Raw genomic sequence first — 20,097 nt, forward strand, 5'->3', positions numbered from 1 at the left:
GCTGGTACCCCACGGGGGAAAGACACCCTGGTAGCACCCCCCATGCTTGCAAAAGGGGCTTTGGGAGTTTTAGGCTCCCCCCGTGCCTGCCTTTAGGGTCGGTTCTGGATGCTCGATGCCCTGCCCTGCTCTGTGCCCACGCAGCCTGGCCCGTGGCACGCCTGCTGGAGCTGGCGCTCGGGGCACCGGGGCAGTGTCTGCAACGAGGGAACTGCTGGGCGCGGCCGAGCCCTGCAGCGGGGATGCCAAGCCGAGCCCAAGGGGTTTGCTTGGCTGGTCCCAGTGGGCAAATCCAGCCCATAGGCAGCCAGCAAAGTCTGACCCCAAGGCAGGGTGGGCCTGCTCCCTTGTCGCATCTATAGCAGGAGACGGCGCAAACGGTCATTAATTCGCATTCGCTTCCCCGTTCTCTCCTTGGACTCTTCCAGGATCACTTTTTTCCCCTGCTCCTGAAACTTTGTAGGGCTGCGTTTTTAAAAGGAGGGGTTTGCCAGCTCGGGTCTGGGGGTCTCTTTGGGCTGCTGCTTGTCTCAGCAGCAGCCCAAAGGCTGGGGGATCGAAGCTTGCCGCCAGGTATTTCAGGGGGGTCTAGGGAAACATGGGATCTCTTCTTTTTAATTTTTATTAAACTCCCATGAGGTCTGCTTTCACCACCCTACAAGCTGCTGTGTTATGGTGAGACCAAAGGAGCTAGGCCAGGGGCCTGCACTGAGCTCCTGGGGCAGAGCTGGTGTCCGTGCCTTCAAGGAGGATTCCCTAAAAGAGCCTGCCCGTCTACCGCCCGGTCTGTCCACCGCCTGGCACTGTCCTTTGTGGCTGCCACTTCTGCAAGATTTAAAAATAACCCCTAGACCACGGCTTCCCCAGCTCTGTGTGAAAGAGGAACACCCCAGAGCAGCACACACAAGCAGGCAGGGCTTCATCCCACTTTGCAGGGGGGATTTGGGGCTGGCTCTTGGAGCACCCCCAGGGCAGGGAGCAGGTGGGAGCTGTTTGGGAAGGGGAGCTCTGGGCAGGTTCTCTGCTCCGCAAGGGGTTAAGGGAGGGGGACAGGATGGCTTGCTGGTAAATCATTGATGAGCATCCCCCTGAGCACCTGGAGCATTGTTAGCTGCAGCTGCTGTCTGTGCTCCCAGGACCCCACCCTGGGTCCAGGCAGCTGCAAAGGGAGGGGCCTGGGATTCCCAGCAAATGTGAATTTGCAAATGTGAAGGGTGAATTCCCCCCGGCCCCACCCCTCACTAGGAGCCCTGAAGCTAGCATGCACCCAGTGCTGGAAATATCTCATTGCCACCCCACACTTGTTGCCCCAAGCTGCCATGCCATCCGCCCTGGGGGAAGAGAGGGGCTGGCTCCAAGCTGGAGGCCCCTGACAGTGGGGGGCACTCCTTGAAGTGCTGAGGAGTGGAGGTGACCCACTTCAGGGCACCGATAAGGGGCCAGGCTGGGCAGCGGCCAGTCTCTGGGGGCCTTGCAGGGAGCAGGCAGGATGCAGTTGGCCGCGCCCTGCCGCATGTCTGCTGCGGGCGGGTGCGTGGTGGAGGATGGCCTGGGAGGTGGGGGCCATGTCTGCAGCCCGGGAGTGAGACGGTGACTGATCCCCTCTACCCCACCAGCGCTGGGGGCCAGCACAGAGCCCCCTCTGAGCATGGCTCTGGGCCCAGGGGGGTGGGCGGCTGCCAGGCAGCTGTCGCTGCAGCTGTTCCCTGCAGCCTCCTGCTCTCCGGCATGCACCGGATAATGGTGGGAGGGAGGTAGAGGAGGCAGTGATGATCCCTTCGGAGTGGGGTTCAGCCTCAGGGAAGTGCCCATTGGCCTTCTCCAAGGCTGTGGGGTCTGAGGGAGCTGCCCCCCAGCTCTGGGGTGAAGGACCCCCTGCAGCTGGCAGGGTGCCAGCCCCACAGTGCAGTGCCCGGGGGCAAAGCAGAGCACCCACGGTGCCCACATCCGCTTGTCTGCATCCTGGGGGTGGATACGCATGTCCACCGAGACCCCACAGAGCAGGCGGAGAACAGAGGCCCATGCTGGTGCATAAAGGAGGGCTCCACCCCAAACCCATCCCTTGGGTGCTAGCAACAGTGACCAGCCCAAGGCTGCTGGCACGTTGCGGTGGGTGAGAAGCAAGCCCCCGAGACCCCGAGCACATCACACCGGAGGGGTTCGGCGGCCTGCAAGCTGCTCCCAGGCCAAGGGCCCCTCTTCAAACCACTGCCTGGGCACCGCGCCACGGCCGAGCGCTCTTGCAACGTGTCAGGCAGGGAGGGGGAGCAAGGGGATCAGGTGACGCAGCCCGGCACTCATTCATTTCCACGGTCCCTGGCCCCACGGCTTTGCTCTACCCCCAGAGCAAAAGCGCCTGCTTCCCTTGGGGACCCCCGTCCCAGGGGCAACCCCTCCGCTTCCGCTGGGGTGCATGTGATCCTTGAGGACTGCAAGTTGCCATGGGGACCCCGCGCCGACTTCCTGGGGCTGGGGGTGCATCCGGCATCCGGCTCTGATTGCTAATCTCAGCTGCGTGGCTGGGGTTGAGATGGGGAGCGGCAAGCTGGAAGGGCCAGGCCCAAGCCTGGGGTCTCCGGGGGGCTGGAGGGAGCGAGCCAGCGAGTGTGAGCATTGTCTGGCTTCCCCCACCCCGCCCAAGGCTGTGGATCTGCATTGCAGGGCTCCCGGAGGTGTATCCAGTGCAGCCTCCATCCCCTCCCTGGTTCATCAGCTGGGCTCTCTGGAGGTGTTCACCATCACCCTCTCCCCCTCTGAGATCTAGGGCCAGTGCCCTGTCACACCAGTGCTCCCCCCTGGCTTAACTGGGGTGCTCATGCTGGGTCCTGGGGCTGTGCAAGCTACGGGTGCGCAGTCTGCAGGACCCGAGGGGCTGGTGCAGCAGCGTGACGTGCTCCAGGCACCGGTGCCAGCAGAGCCCAGAGAGGGCTGGGGTCTCCAGGGAGCACCGTCTCCGGGTAGCGAGGAGGGGGTCTCCCAGGCAGCCAGGCCCGGGCATTTGGTGCAAGATGTCAGCGAGGATGCCCCTTGCTCAGTGCAGCTCCCTGCTGCTTCTCCTTCCCCTCCCTGCCTTCGCCTGGGACGCAGAGGAGAGCATCGGGAAGCAGACCCAGCAGCAGGGCAGAGCGGCACCCATGTCACCCTGGGAGCAATGCCAGCCCTTTCCTGCACCCGGGCCCTGCCTGCCAACCCCTATCTGCAGCACCTGCCTGGGCTCTGGGGGTGTACAGAGCAGCAGTGGGTCAAGGACAGCTGGGCCAGCGCAGCTGGGCATTTGGGGCAGTCGCCACATGGTGCGGGCCAGCAGGCTAATCCAGACCAGCTTTTTATCCTGGGTCAGGCCAGGTAAAAGGCAGAGCCAGTTGCTCCGGATTCACGCCATGTCCCCCTGCTCATGCCTCTATTCTCCCTTTCCCTGCAGCTCCTGCCTCACCGCCTCCTGGACTCTGACCAGCAGCCATGGCACCCACAGGAAAGGTACCGAACTCCCTGCAAGCGCTGCCATCCTCTGCCAAACCAGGGGTCCCGGGGGGTCTTGGGATGGGTCCCTGGCAGGGGCGGGCAGTCCCAAGGGGCTTGGTTACACTTGGCATTTCTTCTGGCTCCTCTGCACCCTGCCAGCAGCTCCAGGGCAGCTGTAGCCCACTCCCTAACACTTGGGCGAGCAGGTCTGTCCTCGGGCTGGCCCAGGATCTCGCCGTGCCCCTGCCCCGGAGGCACGGGACTGTCTGCATGGCTGTTTGCTTGCTTTCGGCTCGGAGCAGCCAGGACGTGGGCGCCGAGCAAGGGAGATGTGAGGTCCTGCTGACAGAGTCTGTTTACATTCCCTGCTCTCGGCGCGAGCCTGTGATCCCAGCAGAGCCGGGGAGGGAGGCAGGGCTGTGATGGGGAGAGAAGCAGGGAGGGGAGGTGTCAATGAAACCCACACCCGCGTGCAGCACAGCACAGCTGTTGTGGGCCAGAGCAGCCCCCAGCCACCTCCCCAGTGCAAGGCCCTGCTCCTCCCCACCCAAGCTTATTATCAATGAAGCTCATTATCCCTGGCAGCGCTGCCTCTGATCTGCACATCCTTGGTGGTGGCTCACGCTCCCCCCAGCCGGTGCCAGCGTTTTCCCCTTTGCAGCACACCCCTGCCAGGGATCCAGGCAGGCAAAGTGTCATGGCCAAGACCATGCCATCAAGCAGTGGCAGAACAGAGAGGAGAGCCCAGGAGGGCCTGATGAAGATGGGGGGGCATTTTTCTCCTGGACTCTGTGCATCTGCACGATGCTGCTGTGGGCCTGATCCATATAGCACAGGCCTCTGCTACAGCTTCCCACGCCCTGCCTAGCTGCTGAGACTCAGCCCCTGCTTCCGCCCCCAGCACCAGCCCGAAAGGCGTCCGTCTGTCCAGTAGACGTGGCCTTGGAGGGGCTCTGATAGAGTCCCTTGGGGACAGCTATGGGCCCCCCGGTTCTCTCTGCCCCCCATTTTGGAGGCATAAGAGCTGCCACTGACTGGCTCAGGCCCTAGGCCCATCTTGCCCAGTCTCCTGTGGCACACGGTGCCAGAGAGAGGAGGACGAAAGGGAGAGCAAACGGGGTCCAACCAAGGCTTTTTTCCCCCTGTTCCTTCCCCTTGCAGCCTTCCAGCTGTGAACGTGAATCTGTGAATCTAGGGAGTTAGTGACCCCTTGCTCTTGTCTTCAGAGACAGCCGATAATAAATCCCCATTTATTTTCTCTTCGCCAGTTAGCATTTTGCAAACCCTTCTCATCTCCCACCTCGAGTATCTCTTCTAAGCTGACCAGGCCTGGCCTCTTTAGCCTCTCCCCATCTGGAGACCTCTCCATGCCACTCGTCATCCTTGTTGCCCTTCTCTGAACCATCCCTAGGTCCTCTCTCCCCTTTCTGAGGCATGGGGACCTGAGCCGGGCACAGTATTGCAGGCACGAATGCACCATGGATGTATGACGGCCTGTTCCCTGGTAGCGCGGAGGTGCCTCGATGCTTCATCCCATTGCAGGATGAACAGCCCCCGGGGCTGCAGGGGAGAGAGAGGCAGGAGGGACGGGGCAGGGCTCCAGTAGCGTGTGCCCGTGTTCGGGTCCCCGGCGTGAGTGAGGCAGGGAAGATGGAGGAGGAGGAAAGACGTGCTGGGAATCCAGCTTCCAAGCCGAGGAGCGGCCCGGCTATTTATAGTGTCCGGCCGTTTGGAGCTGGCATGATGCAGTGCCGTGGGGGAAGGGAGACCGGGAGGTGGGAGCTGCCCCATGGCACCCAGAGGGGGACGGGTGGCCTGGGGGTCCCAGGGGCACTGGAGACGGGTGCCAACCCTCATAGGCAAGCGGCGTTCGAGAGACCTCTGCAAGCCCAGGTCCACGGGGATAGGGCATGGTACGGCTGCAGCATTTCCTTGGGGAACAGCCTCGAAGAGGGGTGCTGTGGGGTCCCTTGAACCCTTGAGAGAGCCCAGTGCCAGGCTCCTGAGGGGGGGGCGCTGTTCTTGACTCTGCCACCGCCTCGCTGTGTGGCCTCAGTCACGACACTTAGCCACCCCGGACCTCTACCCCGAGGACTGCCAAATTCTCACTCCCACGGCGCGGGGGGAATATTAAGCTCTTTAACTGCATGAGCGCAGTGTGCCGCTGCCAGTCCCTGCCCGCTGCTTCGTCCCACCAGGATCCCCTGCCTGGACCTCTCTAAAGCCAATGTGCACCCACCCCTCCCCCTGTCGCTGTTGTCTCGGGCCAGCGCCTGCCGCGCCTGGGAGCGTGTATTTATGTCTCGCCAAGGCATGTGCGTGGGCAGCTTACAGAAAAGCGATGAATCTCCTGCAACCCGATGCTGCTCGGAGCCGGGCAGAGCGCCGGGTCCCTCCTGCCCCAGGACTGGATGCGCGCTGGCAGGGGTCAGCGTGCCGGGCTGCACTGCAGTTTGGGAAGAACGTGTCTCTGGGTTTGGCTAGGAGGCCTTGTGGTTAGAGCAGAGGGTGCCATCCCTGCATAAATGGCCGGTTGGCTGGGGGACCGTGGGCACATCTCTCCCCATGGTTGTGCCTCAGTTTCCCCCTGACACACCTTCCCTCTGTGAAATGGAGACGCCCAGCAACTAGTCCGGGTTTGGTCGGCTCCCAGCTGCTTTGGGAATGCCCCTGCCAGGAGACAGACGGGGTCTTCATGGGATCAGCCATGGAGGAGCCTGGAGCAAAGCAAGCCAGGCTCCCGCCTCTCCCCGTCTTGCCCCTCTCTCTGCAGGCTGGCGTCTACCGGGGCTCGGTGAAGGACTTCCCCAACTTCAACGCCCAGCAGGACGCCGAGGCGCTGTACAACGCCATGAAGGGCTTCGGTACGTGTGCCCCACCTGGGAATCCCCCGGGAGGCAGATGCCAGGAGCCTGCGGGCAGCCATCCAGGCCAGGCTGGCACCGGATGGGGGCTAGGGAGCGTGCCAAGCGCTAGGTCCATCCCGTCGGTCTCTCCATCCTTCCTGCTCCCTCTCGCCCCCCCAGATCTGCTCCCGGAGCAGCCGGGCCCCCAGCAGTAGCGAGTGACCGTGTCTTCCCACAGGCAGCGACAAGGAGGCCATCCTGGACCTGATCACGTCCCGCAGCAACCGGCAGAGGGTGGAGATCTGCCAGGCCTACAAGTCGCTGTACGGCAAGGTAAGAGCCGGGACCGTGCAGGGGGAGGAGGTGATGCGAGGTCCATCCGTTCCCCGGCACCTCACGCCCTCTTCCCTGCCAGGACCTGATTGCCGACCTGAAGTATGAGCTGACTGGGAAGTTCGAGAGGCTCATCGTGGGGCTGATGAGGCCCCCGGCGTACCACGACGCCAAGGAGATCAAGGATGCCATCCAGGTCAGAGATGGCTCCATGCAGCCCGGCTCGGGCACTGCCAGGCTGCCTGGAGTCAGCCCCTAGCGTCGCCCCTTCTCTGCCCGCAGGGTGTTGGCACCGATGAGAAGTGCCTGATCGAGATCATGGCCTCCCGCACCAACCAGCAAATGCACGCTTTGCTGGCAGCCTACAGAGATGGTGAGAGCAGGGGGCCGGGGCCGTGCCGCCCGTCCTGGGCTGGGGACGGAGCCAGGGCGCTGCCACAGGGCAAGAGAGGGTGGGTGGGGGCCCACATGGATGTGGGTGGGAGAAAGACCCTGCTGTGTGAGGGCTGGAGACCAGCTCGCCCGTGCTGACCCTTCCCCCTGCCGCAGCCTACGAGAGGGAACTGGAGGGCGACATCCTCGGAGACACCTCCGGCCACTTCAAGAAGATGCTGGTCGTCCTGTTGCAGGTGCGTCCCTCCCTCCCCTCCCTACCTGTCTGTCCGTCCCCCCTCAGCGGGACTGACGCCTTGTCTGTGCTGCAGGGCACCCGGGAGGAGGACGACGTGGTGAGCGAGGACCTGGTGGAGCAGGACGCCAAGGTAAGTGCTGGGAGCATTGTCCTCGTGGATGGTGTCTGCTGGCAGGTATGGCCACCACCCTGGGGCGCTGGGCTCGCTGGTCCCTTCCAGCCCTGTGGTTCCCTGCCAGCCAGGGTGGGTTCAGCTTGTCCCCAGCCAGCTTCTGCAGGTCGGTACTGCAGGGCGGGCAGTGCAGACCGGCCCTTTATGGGCTGCCCTTTGGCCAGGTAGAAAGGCTCCTGCATGCACCCAGCTGGGACCTGCAAGGGAAGTCGGGGCAGCCAAACCATAGGGACCCGCATGCACACTTGCACTGTGTGCATGTGCATTGCACACATGCACTGCACACCCCGCACATGCATTGCATGTATATGCACCCACATTGCACATTTACAAACTACACACATATTACACATCCACATGCATTGGCCACACGTGCATACCTTGCTCACATACACATTAAACATGCACGTGTTGCATGCACACACATTGCACATTATCCACATGCATTGGCCACGTGTGAACGCATTGCACGCACACATTGCTCACATATACATTACATATGCATGTGTTGCACGCACATTGCACATTATCCATGTGCCTTGGCCACGTGCATGTGTGAGCAATGCATGCGCATGTTGTACACGCATGCATGCATGCATTACATGTACATTACACATTGCACGCACACACTCATTACATTATGCATGCACGTACATACACATTATGCGTGTGCGCACACAGTCATGGACACAACAGGTAAAGAAGATGAACCAGGTCAGACTCTGAACTGATTGCGCGCCTGCGGATGAGGCTGTTGTACAGCCTCCCGCCCTGCCATGCTGAGAGGAGCCCTGCCCTGTGGAGGCTGGGGCCTGCCCGGGGTGGGGGGCATGGATGCTGGCTCCTAAGTGTGGTGGATCCCAGAGTCCAGAATCTCGCTGGCTCTTCCCACTGCCTTCTCCCTTCTGCCAGGACCTGCTGGATGCCGGGGAGGCGAAATGGGGCACAGATGAGGCCCAGTTCATCTACATCCTGGGGCACCGAAGCAAGCAGCACCTCCAGCTAGGTGAGATCCCCAATCCAACTGGGGAGGGGCCACACCTCACCCAGGGGTGGTGAGGTGGTGTACGTGTCTTGCCCTCCTGCCAAATGTGGGCAGGACGTGTCACCGGGTTTTGTGGGATCAGATGCCCTCAACCCACCTGCCTGCACCCCAGTCCTGGCACAGCCTTCAGCCTGGGCCCTGAGACCATTTGCCAGCCTCTTCTCTGCAGAAGGTGACACATTTTGGAGAGGGGAGGGACCAAAATCCAGGAGGCAGCACAGATCTGAGGCCCATCGGTGGTGTCTCCTGCCACCCCGTGGGCAGGGCATTTAGTCTGAGCTCACGGGGCCCCCAAAGACGCCAGCCCCCTCCCCAGTCCAGAACAGGCTGTGATGGGACCCTTCTCGTGCTCTCTCTCTGGCAGTCTTCGACGAGTACTTGAAGATCTCCGGGAAGCCCATTGAGTACAGCATCCGGGCCGAGCTGTCCGGGGACTTCGAGAAGTTGATGCTGGCCGTGGGTAAGCAGGCACTCGATGGAGAGCCTGGTAGGGCCCATGTGCCAAGGTTTGTCCCTCCTGACCACGCAGCAAATGCCTGGATAGTGCAGTCCCGCAGAGCCCAGCTCAGGGGCTATATTGGCCAATGCCCGTTGCATTGCAGCCGGTTGAATCGCACACCCAACGCTGCAGCTCTTGTTCCATCCAGCCCTCCTTTGCTGTGGAGGGTGAGGAGATGAAGAATAGCTTCAAGAGCCAGTGCTACGGGCATTGCCTGGACCCTGAGGGCGGGAAGGAGAGCCCCGAGCTGGTGTTTGAGACGGGTCACAAGCCTGGAGGGATCAACCGAGTGCCCCTGATCTGGGCCACAGGGGTTGGAGGACGGGGCAGGCTGAGAGCAAGGATCTGGTCTGACGAAGCTCTCCCCGCAGTGAAGTGCATCAGGAGCACGTCCGAGTACTTTGCCGAGCGGCTCTACAAGGCCATGCAGGTGGGTGCCTGGAGCCCCCTCTGCCAGCCGGGTCCCAGTATCGGGGCCTGAGCTCAGAGCAGTGGGAGCTGGGCTGTCGTGCTGGGTGGCAGCAGGCAGGGAGCGGCGATTTTCTGCGCAGAGCAGGGTGCACCACCGGTACAGAGCCACGGCCCACGGTACCCCCAGGGCAGCCCCATGGTCCGTGCCCTCTGGGACCATGCCTCGCTGGGTGCCTAATGCTCGGCCCGTCCCCACCCCCAGGGCCTGGGCACCAAGGACAACACGCTGATCCGCATCATGGTGTCGCGCAGCGAGATCGACATGCTGGACATCCGCGAGGTGTTTCGCACCAAGTACGAGAAGTCCCTCTACAGCATGATCAAGGTACGGGGATAAAGGCAGTAGCTCCCCATCCTCCCTGCTCCCCAGAGAGATGCTGGAGCATCCGAGGCTGCTTCCCATCGGCCTGCCTCTTTCCTTGCGCTCTTAGGACAAGCCTCAGGATGCTGCTAGGCCTCCTGGTCCCCGGGGGCACAGGGGAGCCGTGCCTCTGCTAGCAGCTTGGGCAATGCTAGGCAGGAAATCTCTGGGTATCCTTGCTTGTCTCTCCCAGTCGGGGCTCCCCAGACCTGCTATTTGTGCCAGCATCCTGGCCCCCACAACTGGCCAAAAGCCCCCTCCATTCATCCTGTCACCACCCAGACTGTCCTGAGACTAGAATATGTTGGAGGAAAAAGATCTTCCCCCTCCACCCCGCCGTGCTGGGGGCAGCGGTGTTGGGGAAGTGCGGAAAGGACCGTGCACCACATCCTGCTCGGGCCAGGCTGCCCTGTGGGGTCGAGGGGGTGGATGCAGCCAGCAACCCATGCAGGAGACCTCCCTCCCTGCTGCAGTCGGGTCTGACGCTTCGCTCCGGCTCTTCCCTTCCAGGAGGACACATCCGGCGAGTACAAGAAGGCGCTGCTGAAGCTGTGTGGGGGAGACGACGAGTAAGCGCGTGCACGCATCCCTCTGGGTTTTATCCTACCCCTGTGCCTAGCCAGGGCCTGAGCACTGGTGGTGCCATGTTGGGGTTTAGCTGTGGTCTTGGAAAAGCCTCCCCGTGCACGCACACATGTTGCTGTGGTCTTGGAAAAGCCCAACTGTGCACGCACAAATGCATGCATGCGCACACACACACACGTGTGCACACATACATGCATGCACACGAGCACATCCTCCTTGGTAAGTCCCCCAGGTGAACCCTCCACCTCCAGGCCAGCCCCAGACCCTGCTGACACGAGGCTCTTGCAGCCACCTGCCATGGGGATGTGCGGGAGCAGCCCTGCAGAGCCCCACTCCGGGTGATGGTTGGTGCAAAGTCACCCCTAAGCCCTGTCAGCTCCCTTCTCCAGGATCCCTGCTCCTCTCGCGGGGACTGGGCCTAGCTGTAGCTGGGGGGGAAAAAGCTGGGGACACCTAACATGTAGGCATCAGTGCCCCTGCCTTGGCATGGGGGGGCTGGTATGGAGTTGGCACGTGTCCCACAACCCCAGCGGAAGCAAGTCCTCTTTTGGGTCCCAGAGCTCATCCCATCCAGGGCAGGGCAGGCCAGGCCATCCCGCCTGCTAGCAGTCATGGCAGTCTGTCCGCCCCAGTCCCTGGGGTAACTCCCATCAGGATGCCAGCTGCCTGCATCCCATCCAGGTAGGGGCCAAGCTAGGTGAGGCCAGGCCCTGGCCATGCAAATGCTAACTTGCTGGAAGCGACACAGCCGCACGGGACACGGGGGGTGCTTGGTGCAGGACCCCTCCAACCAAGCGGCTGAGACTGAGCACACCAGCCGTGCCCGAGAACCGCTAACACTGTCCATCCACCTGTGAATGTCCTGGCGCTGCCCTCTCCCAGCATCCCCGAATGTAGCCAGGGCTTGTAAGCAGAGCAAATGCCCCTCCACCTCCAGGCTGAGCTCAATGGCTTGAGTAGGGTGGGCTGGCCGTGGCAGGCGGGTGTGGGCTGTGCCCGTGGCAGGTGCCCAGACAGTGACGGCGGTGTGTGCTGTGCCCTCCCCTTGCAGCGCGGCAGGTGAGTTCTTCCCCGAGGCGGCGCAAGTGGCCTATCGGATGTGGGAGCTTAGCGCGGTGGCGGTGGCTAAAGTCGAGGTCAGAGCTGCCCCCTCCCTCCCCTTGCCCCCTGCTCTCTGCTCCTCGCTGGCTTGGATCTCACTGCCTCTCTCCATCCCTCTGATCTCGGGGGCGGCCTCCTGCACCGCATGCTCCCCGGTGTGCCAACACTAACCGCACTTCTAACACGTGAGCGCGGGGCCGGCGACCCCGGAGGCTGCATGTGTGTCCCCTGGGCACTGGCTTTGGGGGTGCCCCCACTCCAGGGCAGCCTGCTCGGGTGGGGATGGGGTGCCCCATGTGCCTGGGTGGACGGGGGTATGCAGCGGGGAAGCTGTTGCAGGAGGGAGCATTGCCCTGCTGTGCACCGGAGTGGGCACAGTGGGAGAGTTGGGGGGTACCCGCAGGGCCCGCGTGTCCCGGGGTCTCGGTCACCCAGGACAGGCACCATGCAAAGGACCCAGAGACCTGGGCAGAGGGGAGATGTGAGCCCCTCCAAGCCACGTAGCTCCCCTCTCTCTTCCCTGGGTAGGAGGCTTCCTCTGACCTTTCCCCACCTGGGGGGCAGTTTCTGGGCTCTCTGCTGGCTTGGCTCCCTCTCTCCTTCACTGCCGGGCCGCTTGCTCCGATCCCACCAGCCCCCTTGCCCCTCACTTGCTGGGAACCCCCTGTCCCTGCCCCAGACGGCCTGGGGTGGCTCCCAGGTTCCCCCTCAACCCTCTCCCCTCCCGCAGCTGAAAGGCACCGTGCGCCCCACCGCCGACTTCAATGCCGACGGGGATGCCCAGGTGCTGCGGAAAGCCATGAAGGGCCTTGGTGAGTGGGACCCGGGGCCTCGCTGCTCCCTGCGGGAGCTTCAGCCGGGCACGGGGAGGGGACGGGGCGCGCTGGCAGGGTGGTCCAGGCCTGCGGCTGCAGCTCCCGAGGTCTCGGCACTAGCCGTGCTCTGGGCCCCTGGGGAGGCTCCCGTGCGGGGTCGGAGGTGGCAGGCGTGGGGCTACTGATGTCTCTCCCGCCTGCCTGCCTACGTCTCTGGCTTCTCACACCACGACGGTGTCGGTGCAGGTACGGACGAAGATGCCATCATCGGCGTGATCCCCTACCGGAGCAACAAGCAGAGGCAGCAGATCATCCAAGCCTACAAGTCCCATTATGGCCGGGTAGAGATGCAGGCTCCTTCTCTCCTTTTCGGCTGCTCTCCTCCCCTGCTTCATGCCCCTTCAGCTCTTCCCCCCCCCACCGGTGTATTTCTTCTGGGCTTCTTGCCTCCGTGTGTCCTCTGTCCTTCCAGCCCAGATCTCCTTGTCCCCTCTCCTCTTCCTCCCAGGCTCCTCGCTCCCTCCTACCCTCCACTCCCTGCCCGGGGATGTGGAGATAACCGCGGTCCCTTCCCGTCCTTCCCTGTGGCAGGACCTGCTGGCAGATCTGAAGTCGGAGCTGTCGGGCAGCTTGGCCAAGGTGATCCTCGCGCTCATGATGACGCCGGCACAGTACGACGCCAAGCAGCTAAAGAAAGCCATGGAGGTAGGGGCTAAACCAGCCCTCTGGGGCACTGTGGAAGTGTCAGATTTGATGGGGCTGCCACCCAAACCTCCCTGGCCCTGCCCTTGTCTTCCAGGGCGCTGGCACGGATGAGAGCATCCTCATCGAGATTCTGGCCACCCGCAACAACCGGGAAATCCAGGCCATTAACGAGGCCTATGCAGCAGGTGAAGGGGCACGGGGGTCTTCTAGCAGAGCCTCAAGTTGCCGGCGCCTCTGGGTGGGAGCCCGTCTGCCCACACGCGGCTCCGTGCCCACGCCGCACGTGAGGCTGCCCGCGATGCCTGGCTCCTGCCATCCCAGCCGGGAAGACTCGAGCTGAGCAACGCGTGCCCTTGCGGTGCTCACTCGGGCTCCCTGTCCCCTCAGTGTACAACAAGTCACTGGAGGATGCTCTGAGCTCCGATACATCAGGACACTTCAAGAGGATCCTCGTCTCGCTGGCACTGGTGAGGAGCTGGTCTGGTGGGACGGCAGGTGCTTGGCCGGGAAGGGGAGAGTCCAGGAGCATCACCAGAGACCAGGACCAGCTCCCTGGCAGCTGCTCCCCTCCATGAAGGGCAACTTGGCTTTGATCGCCTCCTGGCCCCTCATCTTCTCTCAAGGCAGCTGCATGGTGGCAGGATGTGCAGGGGGGAGCAGGTCCCGTGCCCTCGCTGGGTCGGGTGTCGGTGCTGCTGGGAGCACCGGTGGAGATATCCACGGTGTGCCCAGGGCAGTGCAGAGGCCAGGCATTGCTGGGATGGTCCTGGTGCAGGGGGAAGGACTTGAGGGGAGGTAGTGGGACCAGTGCTGCTCAGCCTCCAGTCTCTGCCCATTGCCAGCAAGTCACCGAGCAGACACAGGTCCCCAACAGCTCTTGCACAGCGAGGATTATCTGATCGCTACCCCCATGGACTGTGAGAGCCTCTGCCCTCCAGCTGCCAGGCAAAGCCAGGACTAGCACCACTCTGGACCCTTCACCTCCAGCAGCAGAAGTTCCTCCCAAGCGCCTAATTTCATTGCTATCATGTTTAAACACAGGGCAACCGCGATGAAGGAGCGGAAGACCTGACGCAAGCTCATGAGGATGCTAAGGTGAGAGCTGTGTGGGAGGGTGCATTCACACATGCGTGGGAGGTGGGTGGGGGTGGTGTTTATCTGTCCACCTGGGTTTCCAAGCTGCAAGGGCTCAGCACCTCTGCTAAGGGGGCTGTGGTTCAAGGGTTAAACCTTTTAGGCCCCCACATCTGTCCATCCCAGCCATGAAACTGTACGTGGCAGCTTGCGGACGGTGCACGGTCCCAGCCCCATGGAAATCCTGGCCCTGCCCCTGCGTTCTCGCTCAGGGGAGACACTCGGATGCTGGGAAGCTAGTGAGCAAGGTGCCCATTTCTGTGGGCTGCAAATGCAAGCGAGCCCAGACACCTGCTTTGGTTTGGACCCATGGGAAATACCACCCGCTTGATACTGAGCCTGGAGTGAACCCAGGGCCTCCCGGCGAGGCGCAGCACGAACCACTGGTCCCCGCCTCTTGTTCCCTCTTCTGAACAAGAGAAAAAAAACACTGAGCTTGCCAATGTAGTGCATGCCCTTTGCCCATCCCCAGCTCGCCCCTCTGGGCTTGCAACCACACTATCGGCGAGCTGGGTTGGAAGGGCCGGCTTGGAGCCGCGCGGTGGAGTGGGGGGTCGAGGCTCCTAGGGCTACATGTCTGCTCCCCCAGCTGCTGGATGGTGGCTGTAGTCCGTCCTCCCTGCTTGCCCCCTTGCGCTGCCCGGGTTGGAGGCTGCACTTTGCTTCTCAGGGGTGGAGCTGAGGTCAGATGCAGGCCCCCCAGGTGAACGTGCCCCAGTTTTCCTAGGGCTCCTGCCAGGGTCTCGCAGAGCCTGCTTCTGCCTTTGGTCTGCGAAGGGGCTTCCCCAGGCTCTGTACTTCCCACTTCGCAGTCTCGGCTGCATGTTTAGCCCCTGCCACGGATGCATTTTTGCGTGGCGGCTGCAACTGTGGGTGCTGTTCGCGTTGCTGTCAGCAGGGGGGGCGCGGACCTTGCAAATACACCCAGCATCCTCCCACCAGTCCTTGGCTGCTGCAGAGAGAGACGGCGAGAGAGGCAGAGAGTGATGCCAGGCAGGCCGGATCAAAACCCAGGTCCCCCGTTCAGCCCAGGCCAGCCACGAATGCTCCCTGCAGCCACGTGCGGGAAGCCTGGCCTCATGCCAGAGAGCAAAACTGACCCCCTACTCCTTGGAGATGCCTGAGCCAGGGAAAGGTGCCAGGGCAACTAGCCCCTGGCTCCCAAACCTGCTAGGCGAATGCTAGCGTGGGCATGCCTGTGGATGGCAGGCTCCCCGGGGCAGGGGCCTTGTTCCACGCCAGGTTTGCAAAGTTCTCCATGCATCATTAGTGCTGCAATCCTTTCTTTGAGGGGGGTGTCTGCCCGCTGCCCTCTCCCCTTGCTCCAAAGAGGGATGCATCTAGGTTTGCCAGTAGCTGGACCAGAAAAGGGCCAGGCTAGAAGCCTCCCAGGGCTGTCCCCTCTTCTACCACACTGTCCTCCATTTCTTTGGTGTCCCAGGGGGTCTCCCTTGGGCCAGGGGCTATCCAGCAAGTCTCTGACCCTGTTGCCTTCCTCTTTCTCCCCCTCTCTCTGTCTCTCTCTGTCTCTCTCTCTGTCAGGTGGTGGCTGAGAACCTGGTGAGTGCCCGTCTTACCGCATGGTTTCCAGGAGGGCTGCACGGAGGCAGGGGGCACGGGCTGGGCCATTGCACCCCGGGATCGGGCTGCAGGCTCCGGGTGGGGATCCAGGTTCACTCCAGCTGGCATTTCCCATGGGCCGAGGCCCAAGGGTGGGCCTGCAGTGGGGGGCAGCTAGCACGGAGGTCCAGGTCGTTTGGATGCAGAGAGCAGCACCAGCCTCCCATTTTAGAGCTGAGAATCCCTTTTCCACAAAGATTCCCCCCAGAAATGGAGCACTTCTTCCCTGCAAGCCTCCAGGGTGTTGAATTAAGAGCCGCGTCTCCCTCTCCCACCTTCATCCTCGCTTGGTTTTGCAGAAACTAGCGGATGTCTCCAGCGGCGACACCGACTCCCTGGAGACGCGCTTCCTCAGCATCCTGTGTACCCGCAGCTACCCGCACCTGCGCAAAGGTGGGCGCGCGGCGCGCTGGCCGGTGGTGGTTGTGGGCTCCCTGGCTTTGCCTGGGCTTTGAGGGCGAGTGTCCAGTGGTGGCAGCAGGAGGGTCTTTTTTGGGCCTGGGGAGACTGAGTTGCTGCGGGCCACTGGGTTCAAGGGGCAATACTCGTATGCTGTTGGTGGCAACAGCTCTCAGGCCCTTCTGGTCCACGATGTGGCTCTGGATGAGCAGGAGATGGCGGGGGCTCTGCCACTCTGGGCCCAACTCAAGGCCTCTTTGCCCCTTGGCACAACTTGGAGCAGCCTCGGGGCGTGGGGGTCGGGCCGACTGCTCCGGCCAGTGACGTCCTCCCCTGCCCCTGCCCCTGCCCGCAGTGTTTCAGGAGTTCGTCAAGATGACCAACCACGACGTGGAGCATGCCATCAGGAAGCGCATGTCCGGTGACGTGAGGGACGCGTTCGTGGCCATCGGTGAGCTCCCCGCCGGATGCCAGCAGGGCTGCAGGGCAGGGCTGGGGCCATGGGCAGCTGCTGGCAATGCTCACTCTCTTCTCTGTTTCTAGTCCGGAGCATCAAGAACAGGCCGGCCTTCTTTGCCGACAAGCTGTACAAGTCCATGAAGGTAAAGACAAGCTCATGATGGGGTCACTCCCTGACCCGCAGGTGTGCTGGTCCCTGGGGGTCTCCTATCCGGCCTCTGCCCGATGGCTCGGAGCCCAGGACATGCCAACCCAGATCTCCACTGGAGCAGAAGCTGGCCAGGGGGTGGATGGGCGCCCTGGCCTTAGGCACTGAATAACAGTATTAAAAGCAGGGGGATGGGGCTCCTCACCAGGGTCTCGGGACAGATGACAGGACCCTCATCAGGATCATGGTCTCCAGGAGCGAGATCGACCTGCTCAACATCCGGCAGGAGTTCATCGACCTGCACGAGAAGTCGCTGCACAAAATGATTGAGGTGAGGAGGTTGCACCCATCCCTGGCACCCGGGTACCAATGCCGGGTGCCTATCCCCATCCATCTGACCATGGGTGGGCTACGATCCCAACAGGGAGCCGCTTTCCTGGGTTGTCACCTGAGAGCACCGGGGCAGCTCCCTCTGGGGTGGTGGGAGTGGAGTGGGGACACCTGACGCCGCTCCCCATAACATTAGGAAGGCCAGAGCACCCATCACCTTCCTCGTATGGCAGGATCTTGGTCTGCTTCACTCGGGCCATGATCCGTGCATCCTGCCGGGGCTCAAGGGCTAGGGACTCTTCTTCCAGCCCTGCCCTCTTTCCCCCTGCACTGCAATGCTGGCCTGCTGGAGTCGGCAGGTTGCGAGATGCTTTGTCTCTTCATGGCTTTTTGGCTTTCATTCAGAAGGACACGTCCGGGGACTACCGCAAGGCGCTGCTGGCTATCTGCGGCGGGCAGGACTAGCCATCATGGGAGCCCGGCCTGGTACCTGAGCCGTGGGGCATGCACGCGTGGACACCACCTGCACTTCACAGTAGCTTTTAGAGGCTTTGGAGGGCGCTCGGCTCCGCTCAGAGAAGATTCCCTTTTTGTGCTAGAAAACGAGCTGCGAAAGAAGCTAACCCAGGCAGGCACCGAGACCGCGGGGTGGGGAGGGGAGCCGATGCGGTGACTTGCGTCCAAATGCATCACGAGCCCAGGAGGTCACCCTGCTGTACGGGGCAGCAGAAGTCACGTCAATAAACCCTGACTGATGCTGACCACAAACTGAGTCCGGCCTGCTTATTGCAACAGCTTCCTTCATGGTCGGGCTTCTTGTCTCAGGCTGCTTCAGCATCTCGTGGCCCTGTGGTCTGGCCACTGGACAGTTTCATGCTTTCCTTTTTGGGGGGCAGGGAGCTGGTGAGTGAACCTGAGCCTGCTCCAAGCAGAGGGAAATCCAGGTCAAGACTGACCTGAGCTAGGGCCAGGGGTGGGTTCTGGACCCCGCTGGGCCATTCACCACCCACAGCCTGCAAGTTGCACTGGTGACCTATACAACTGGCCTGTGAAAACCCCCAGACTGGATTCCTGTGCTGTCCTGGTGTGGATAGAGCTGGGCACCAGGCATGTGAGAGCGATAGTGCAACCCGCTCAAGATGGTAAGCTGGCTGTGCCACTGCTAGCTCCCACCCCATGCACTGTTTCCCATGTTTTGCATGGGCCAAAATTGTTCACCAAGGAAAAACAGTTCGGTAGCAGCTCCAGCCTTCGCCCCCTGGGCAGAGGCATCACTGCCTGATGGGGGGGCTCAGAGCTGAATGCCAGCAGCTGGCTGGGAGACGGCCTCGGCTGGGCAGAGGGTGTTTTCCAAGGGGATAAGGCTGCTGCATCCAGGCTGATGCAGTCCTGGACCTATCGGCCGCCGGAGACTGGAAGCGGTGACATGATCTAGTTGCTCACCACCAAGCAAGGCCACTAGTTACAACCACTCACATGATTATAAATTCAGTGAGATTTGGGTGGCTTTACCCTACTGGCTGCCAGATTTGGAGCAGGGCATCCCATGCCCCTGGATGCCCAGAAGCAGCTGACAGCCAGGATGACCAGCTGTGCTTGTGGGAGGTCTGTCTGGGCCTGGTGTCGCCGATGGGCGCCATCCAGAAAGTCGGACTTGATTGCTCCTTACAGCAGCCTCCTGGAGACTCCCGGGCCACCGGCTCCCACGCATCTACCTGCCTTGGCTGTGTGTGCATGAAGGGGATCCCCTCAGCCGTGCTCCCCAGCATCTTGTCAGAGCCCCCGGCTGACCCCGATGCACTGCTGTTTCCGTGTGCTGCGAATTTCCTGGAAGGCACAGCTCTGAACTCAAACCCTGGTTGCTCCCTGCCTGGAGGCTGAGGACACCCAGCTCTCTCCAAGCTCTCTCATCTCTCTGCCAGAGGCTCTCATTGCAGGGAGAAAGCCATGCAGCATCCTGGCTGGGCTCCATAGCCTCCACCTAGCTCCCAGCATAGCCTTTCAAGCCACCAGTCTCCACCAGCATTTTAACCACAGGGCCCCCCCAGCCCTTGCAAGCCCTGCTGGAGCTGGCCGTGCACTAGGGAAGTCGATGGAAACGGATCTGACTCGATTCAATGCTCCTTTGATGCCCTGATGCTCCTAAGAGGCTCCCTTAGCCAGGAAGATGCAGGCACTGGAGGGTTTGAGCCTGTTGGAGGGGGTGTCTCCATCCCCCTTGCCACCTGCCGGGGTCTGGGGACATCCAGCGTGGCCTCCGGAGTGAATGCCACGCTGGGAGGACTCCTGCGGGCTCCTTCGGGGCATCTTCTCTGCTTGCTACACGTGGCCCCGCTTCCCTGCCTGGCTTCAGGTCAGGAGGAGAGAAAACCCTAAGCAGGCAGGAGGGAATTGAATTGGCTGCTGCTTTGCTTGCTGGAAGGCAGGTGCTGGGAGAGCCTGGCCATCCCCGCAATAAGGACAGTGCTGGGAGCAAGAAGGGAGACTGGGTTGACTCCCACTGCCTCTGCAAGGGGGTGAGCGAGGCCACATCCTGCGCCCCTTCGCGGGCCATGCATGGAGCTGGCTAGGGAAAGCAGGAGAGCTGAGCCTGGGTCGCTAGGGTTTTCCTCTCTGTGTTGGGCACCTCTTCTCTTCCCTCTTGCTCCCAGATAGGTGCTGCCTGCCTCCACCCAAAGCCAGGCCCTCGATGCACCAGGAAATGGATCTGAGGAAGCTGAGGCGTCCCCCCCACCCCGCGCCTCTTCCTGCCGGTACACAGCTGGCAGCGAGGGGCTGCTTCGCCTCTCATGCATTGCGACATCTGCAAAAACCCGAGAGCCGGAGCCGTGTGTCATGGCTGGGCTGCACTTCCCTCTGAGTCAGCCCTGGGCCGTTGCGCCCCTGGCCTCTCCCTGCCCTCCAAACTCTCGTGCCAGGTCTCTCATCCCCCCACCACCCCAGCAGCTCTTCCCTGCCATCCCTGTGGTGGTGACGGGGGG

The 20,097-nt window shown here is 62.2% G+C and overlaps 1 protein-coding gene across 4 annotated transcripts in view; it reads left to right on the forward strand.

Annotated features, from left to right (window-relative positions):
• Nucleotides 1–17,693, forward strand: part of ANXA6 (annexin A6) — a 23,031-nt gene extending 5,338 nt beyond the window's left edge. The window contains exons 2-26 of one of the 4 annotated variants that reach the window (XM_019506118.1): nt 3,422–3,477; nt 6,236–6,326; nt 6,547–6,641; nt 6,724–6,837; nt 6,924–7,014; nt 7,191–7,270; nt 7,346–7,402; nt 8,357–8,450; nt 8,854–8,949; nt 9,360–9,418; nt 9,662–9,784; nt 10,331–10,389; nt 11,457–11,541; nt 12,237–12,318; nt 12,568–12,662; nt 12,913–13,026; nt 13,121–13,211; nt 13,414–13,493; nt 14,068–14,121; nt 15,703–15,720; nt 16,080–16,173; nt 16,535–16,630; nt 16,723–16,781; nt 16,995–17,117; nt 17,525–17,693. In XM_019506118.1, the coding sequence (XP_019361663.1) occupies nt 3,460–3,477; nt 6,236–6,326; nt 6,547–6,641; nt 6,724–6,837; nt 6,924–7,014; nt 7,191–7,270; nt 7,346–7,402; nt 8,357–8,450; nt 8,854–8,949; nt 9,360–9,418; nt 9,662–9,784; nt 10,331–10,389; nt 11,457–11,541; nt 12,237–12,318; nt 12,568–12,662; nt 12,913–13,026; nt 13,121–13,211; nt 13,414–13,493; nt 14,068–14,121; nt 15,703–15,720; nt 16,080–16,173; nt 16,535–16,630; nt 16,723–16,781; nt 16,995–17,117; nt 17,525–17,581 (2,025 nt within the window). In that variant the 5' untranslated portion in view covers nt 3,422–3,459 and the 3' untranslated portion in view covers nt 17,582–17,693. Of the gene's footprint in view, nt 1–3,421; nt 3,478–6,235; nt 6,327–6,546; nt 6,642–6,723; nt 6,838–6,923; nt 7,015–7,190; nt 7,271–7,345; nt 7,403–8,356; nt 8,451–8,853; nt 8,950–9,359; nt 9,419–9,661; nt 9,785–10,330; nt 10,390–11,456; nt 11,542–12,236; nt 12,319–12,567; nt 12,663–12,912; nt 13,027–13,120; nt 13,212–13,413; nt 13,494–14,067; nt 14,122–15,702; nt 15,721–16,079; nt 16,174–16,534; nt 16,631–16,722; nt 16,782–16,994; nt 17,118–17,521 lie in introns of those variants that run through there. The other 3 variants (XM_019506117.1, XM_019506119.1, XM_019506116.1) reach the window with 3 other exon arrangements.
• The last annotated feature ends 2,404 nt before the right edge of the window (nt 17,694–20,097 follow it).

Source organism: Gavialis gangeticus, unplaced genomic scaffold (assembly GCF_001723915.1).
Source record: "Gavialis gangeticus isolate Ggan-Ray unplaced genomic scaffold, GavGan_comp1, whole genome shotgun sequence".
Classification (NCBI taxonomy): Eukaryota; Metazoa; Chordata; order Crocodylia; family Gavialidae; genus Gavialis; species Gavialis gangeticus.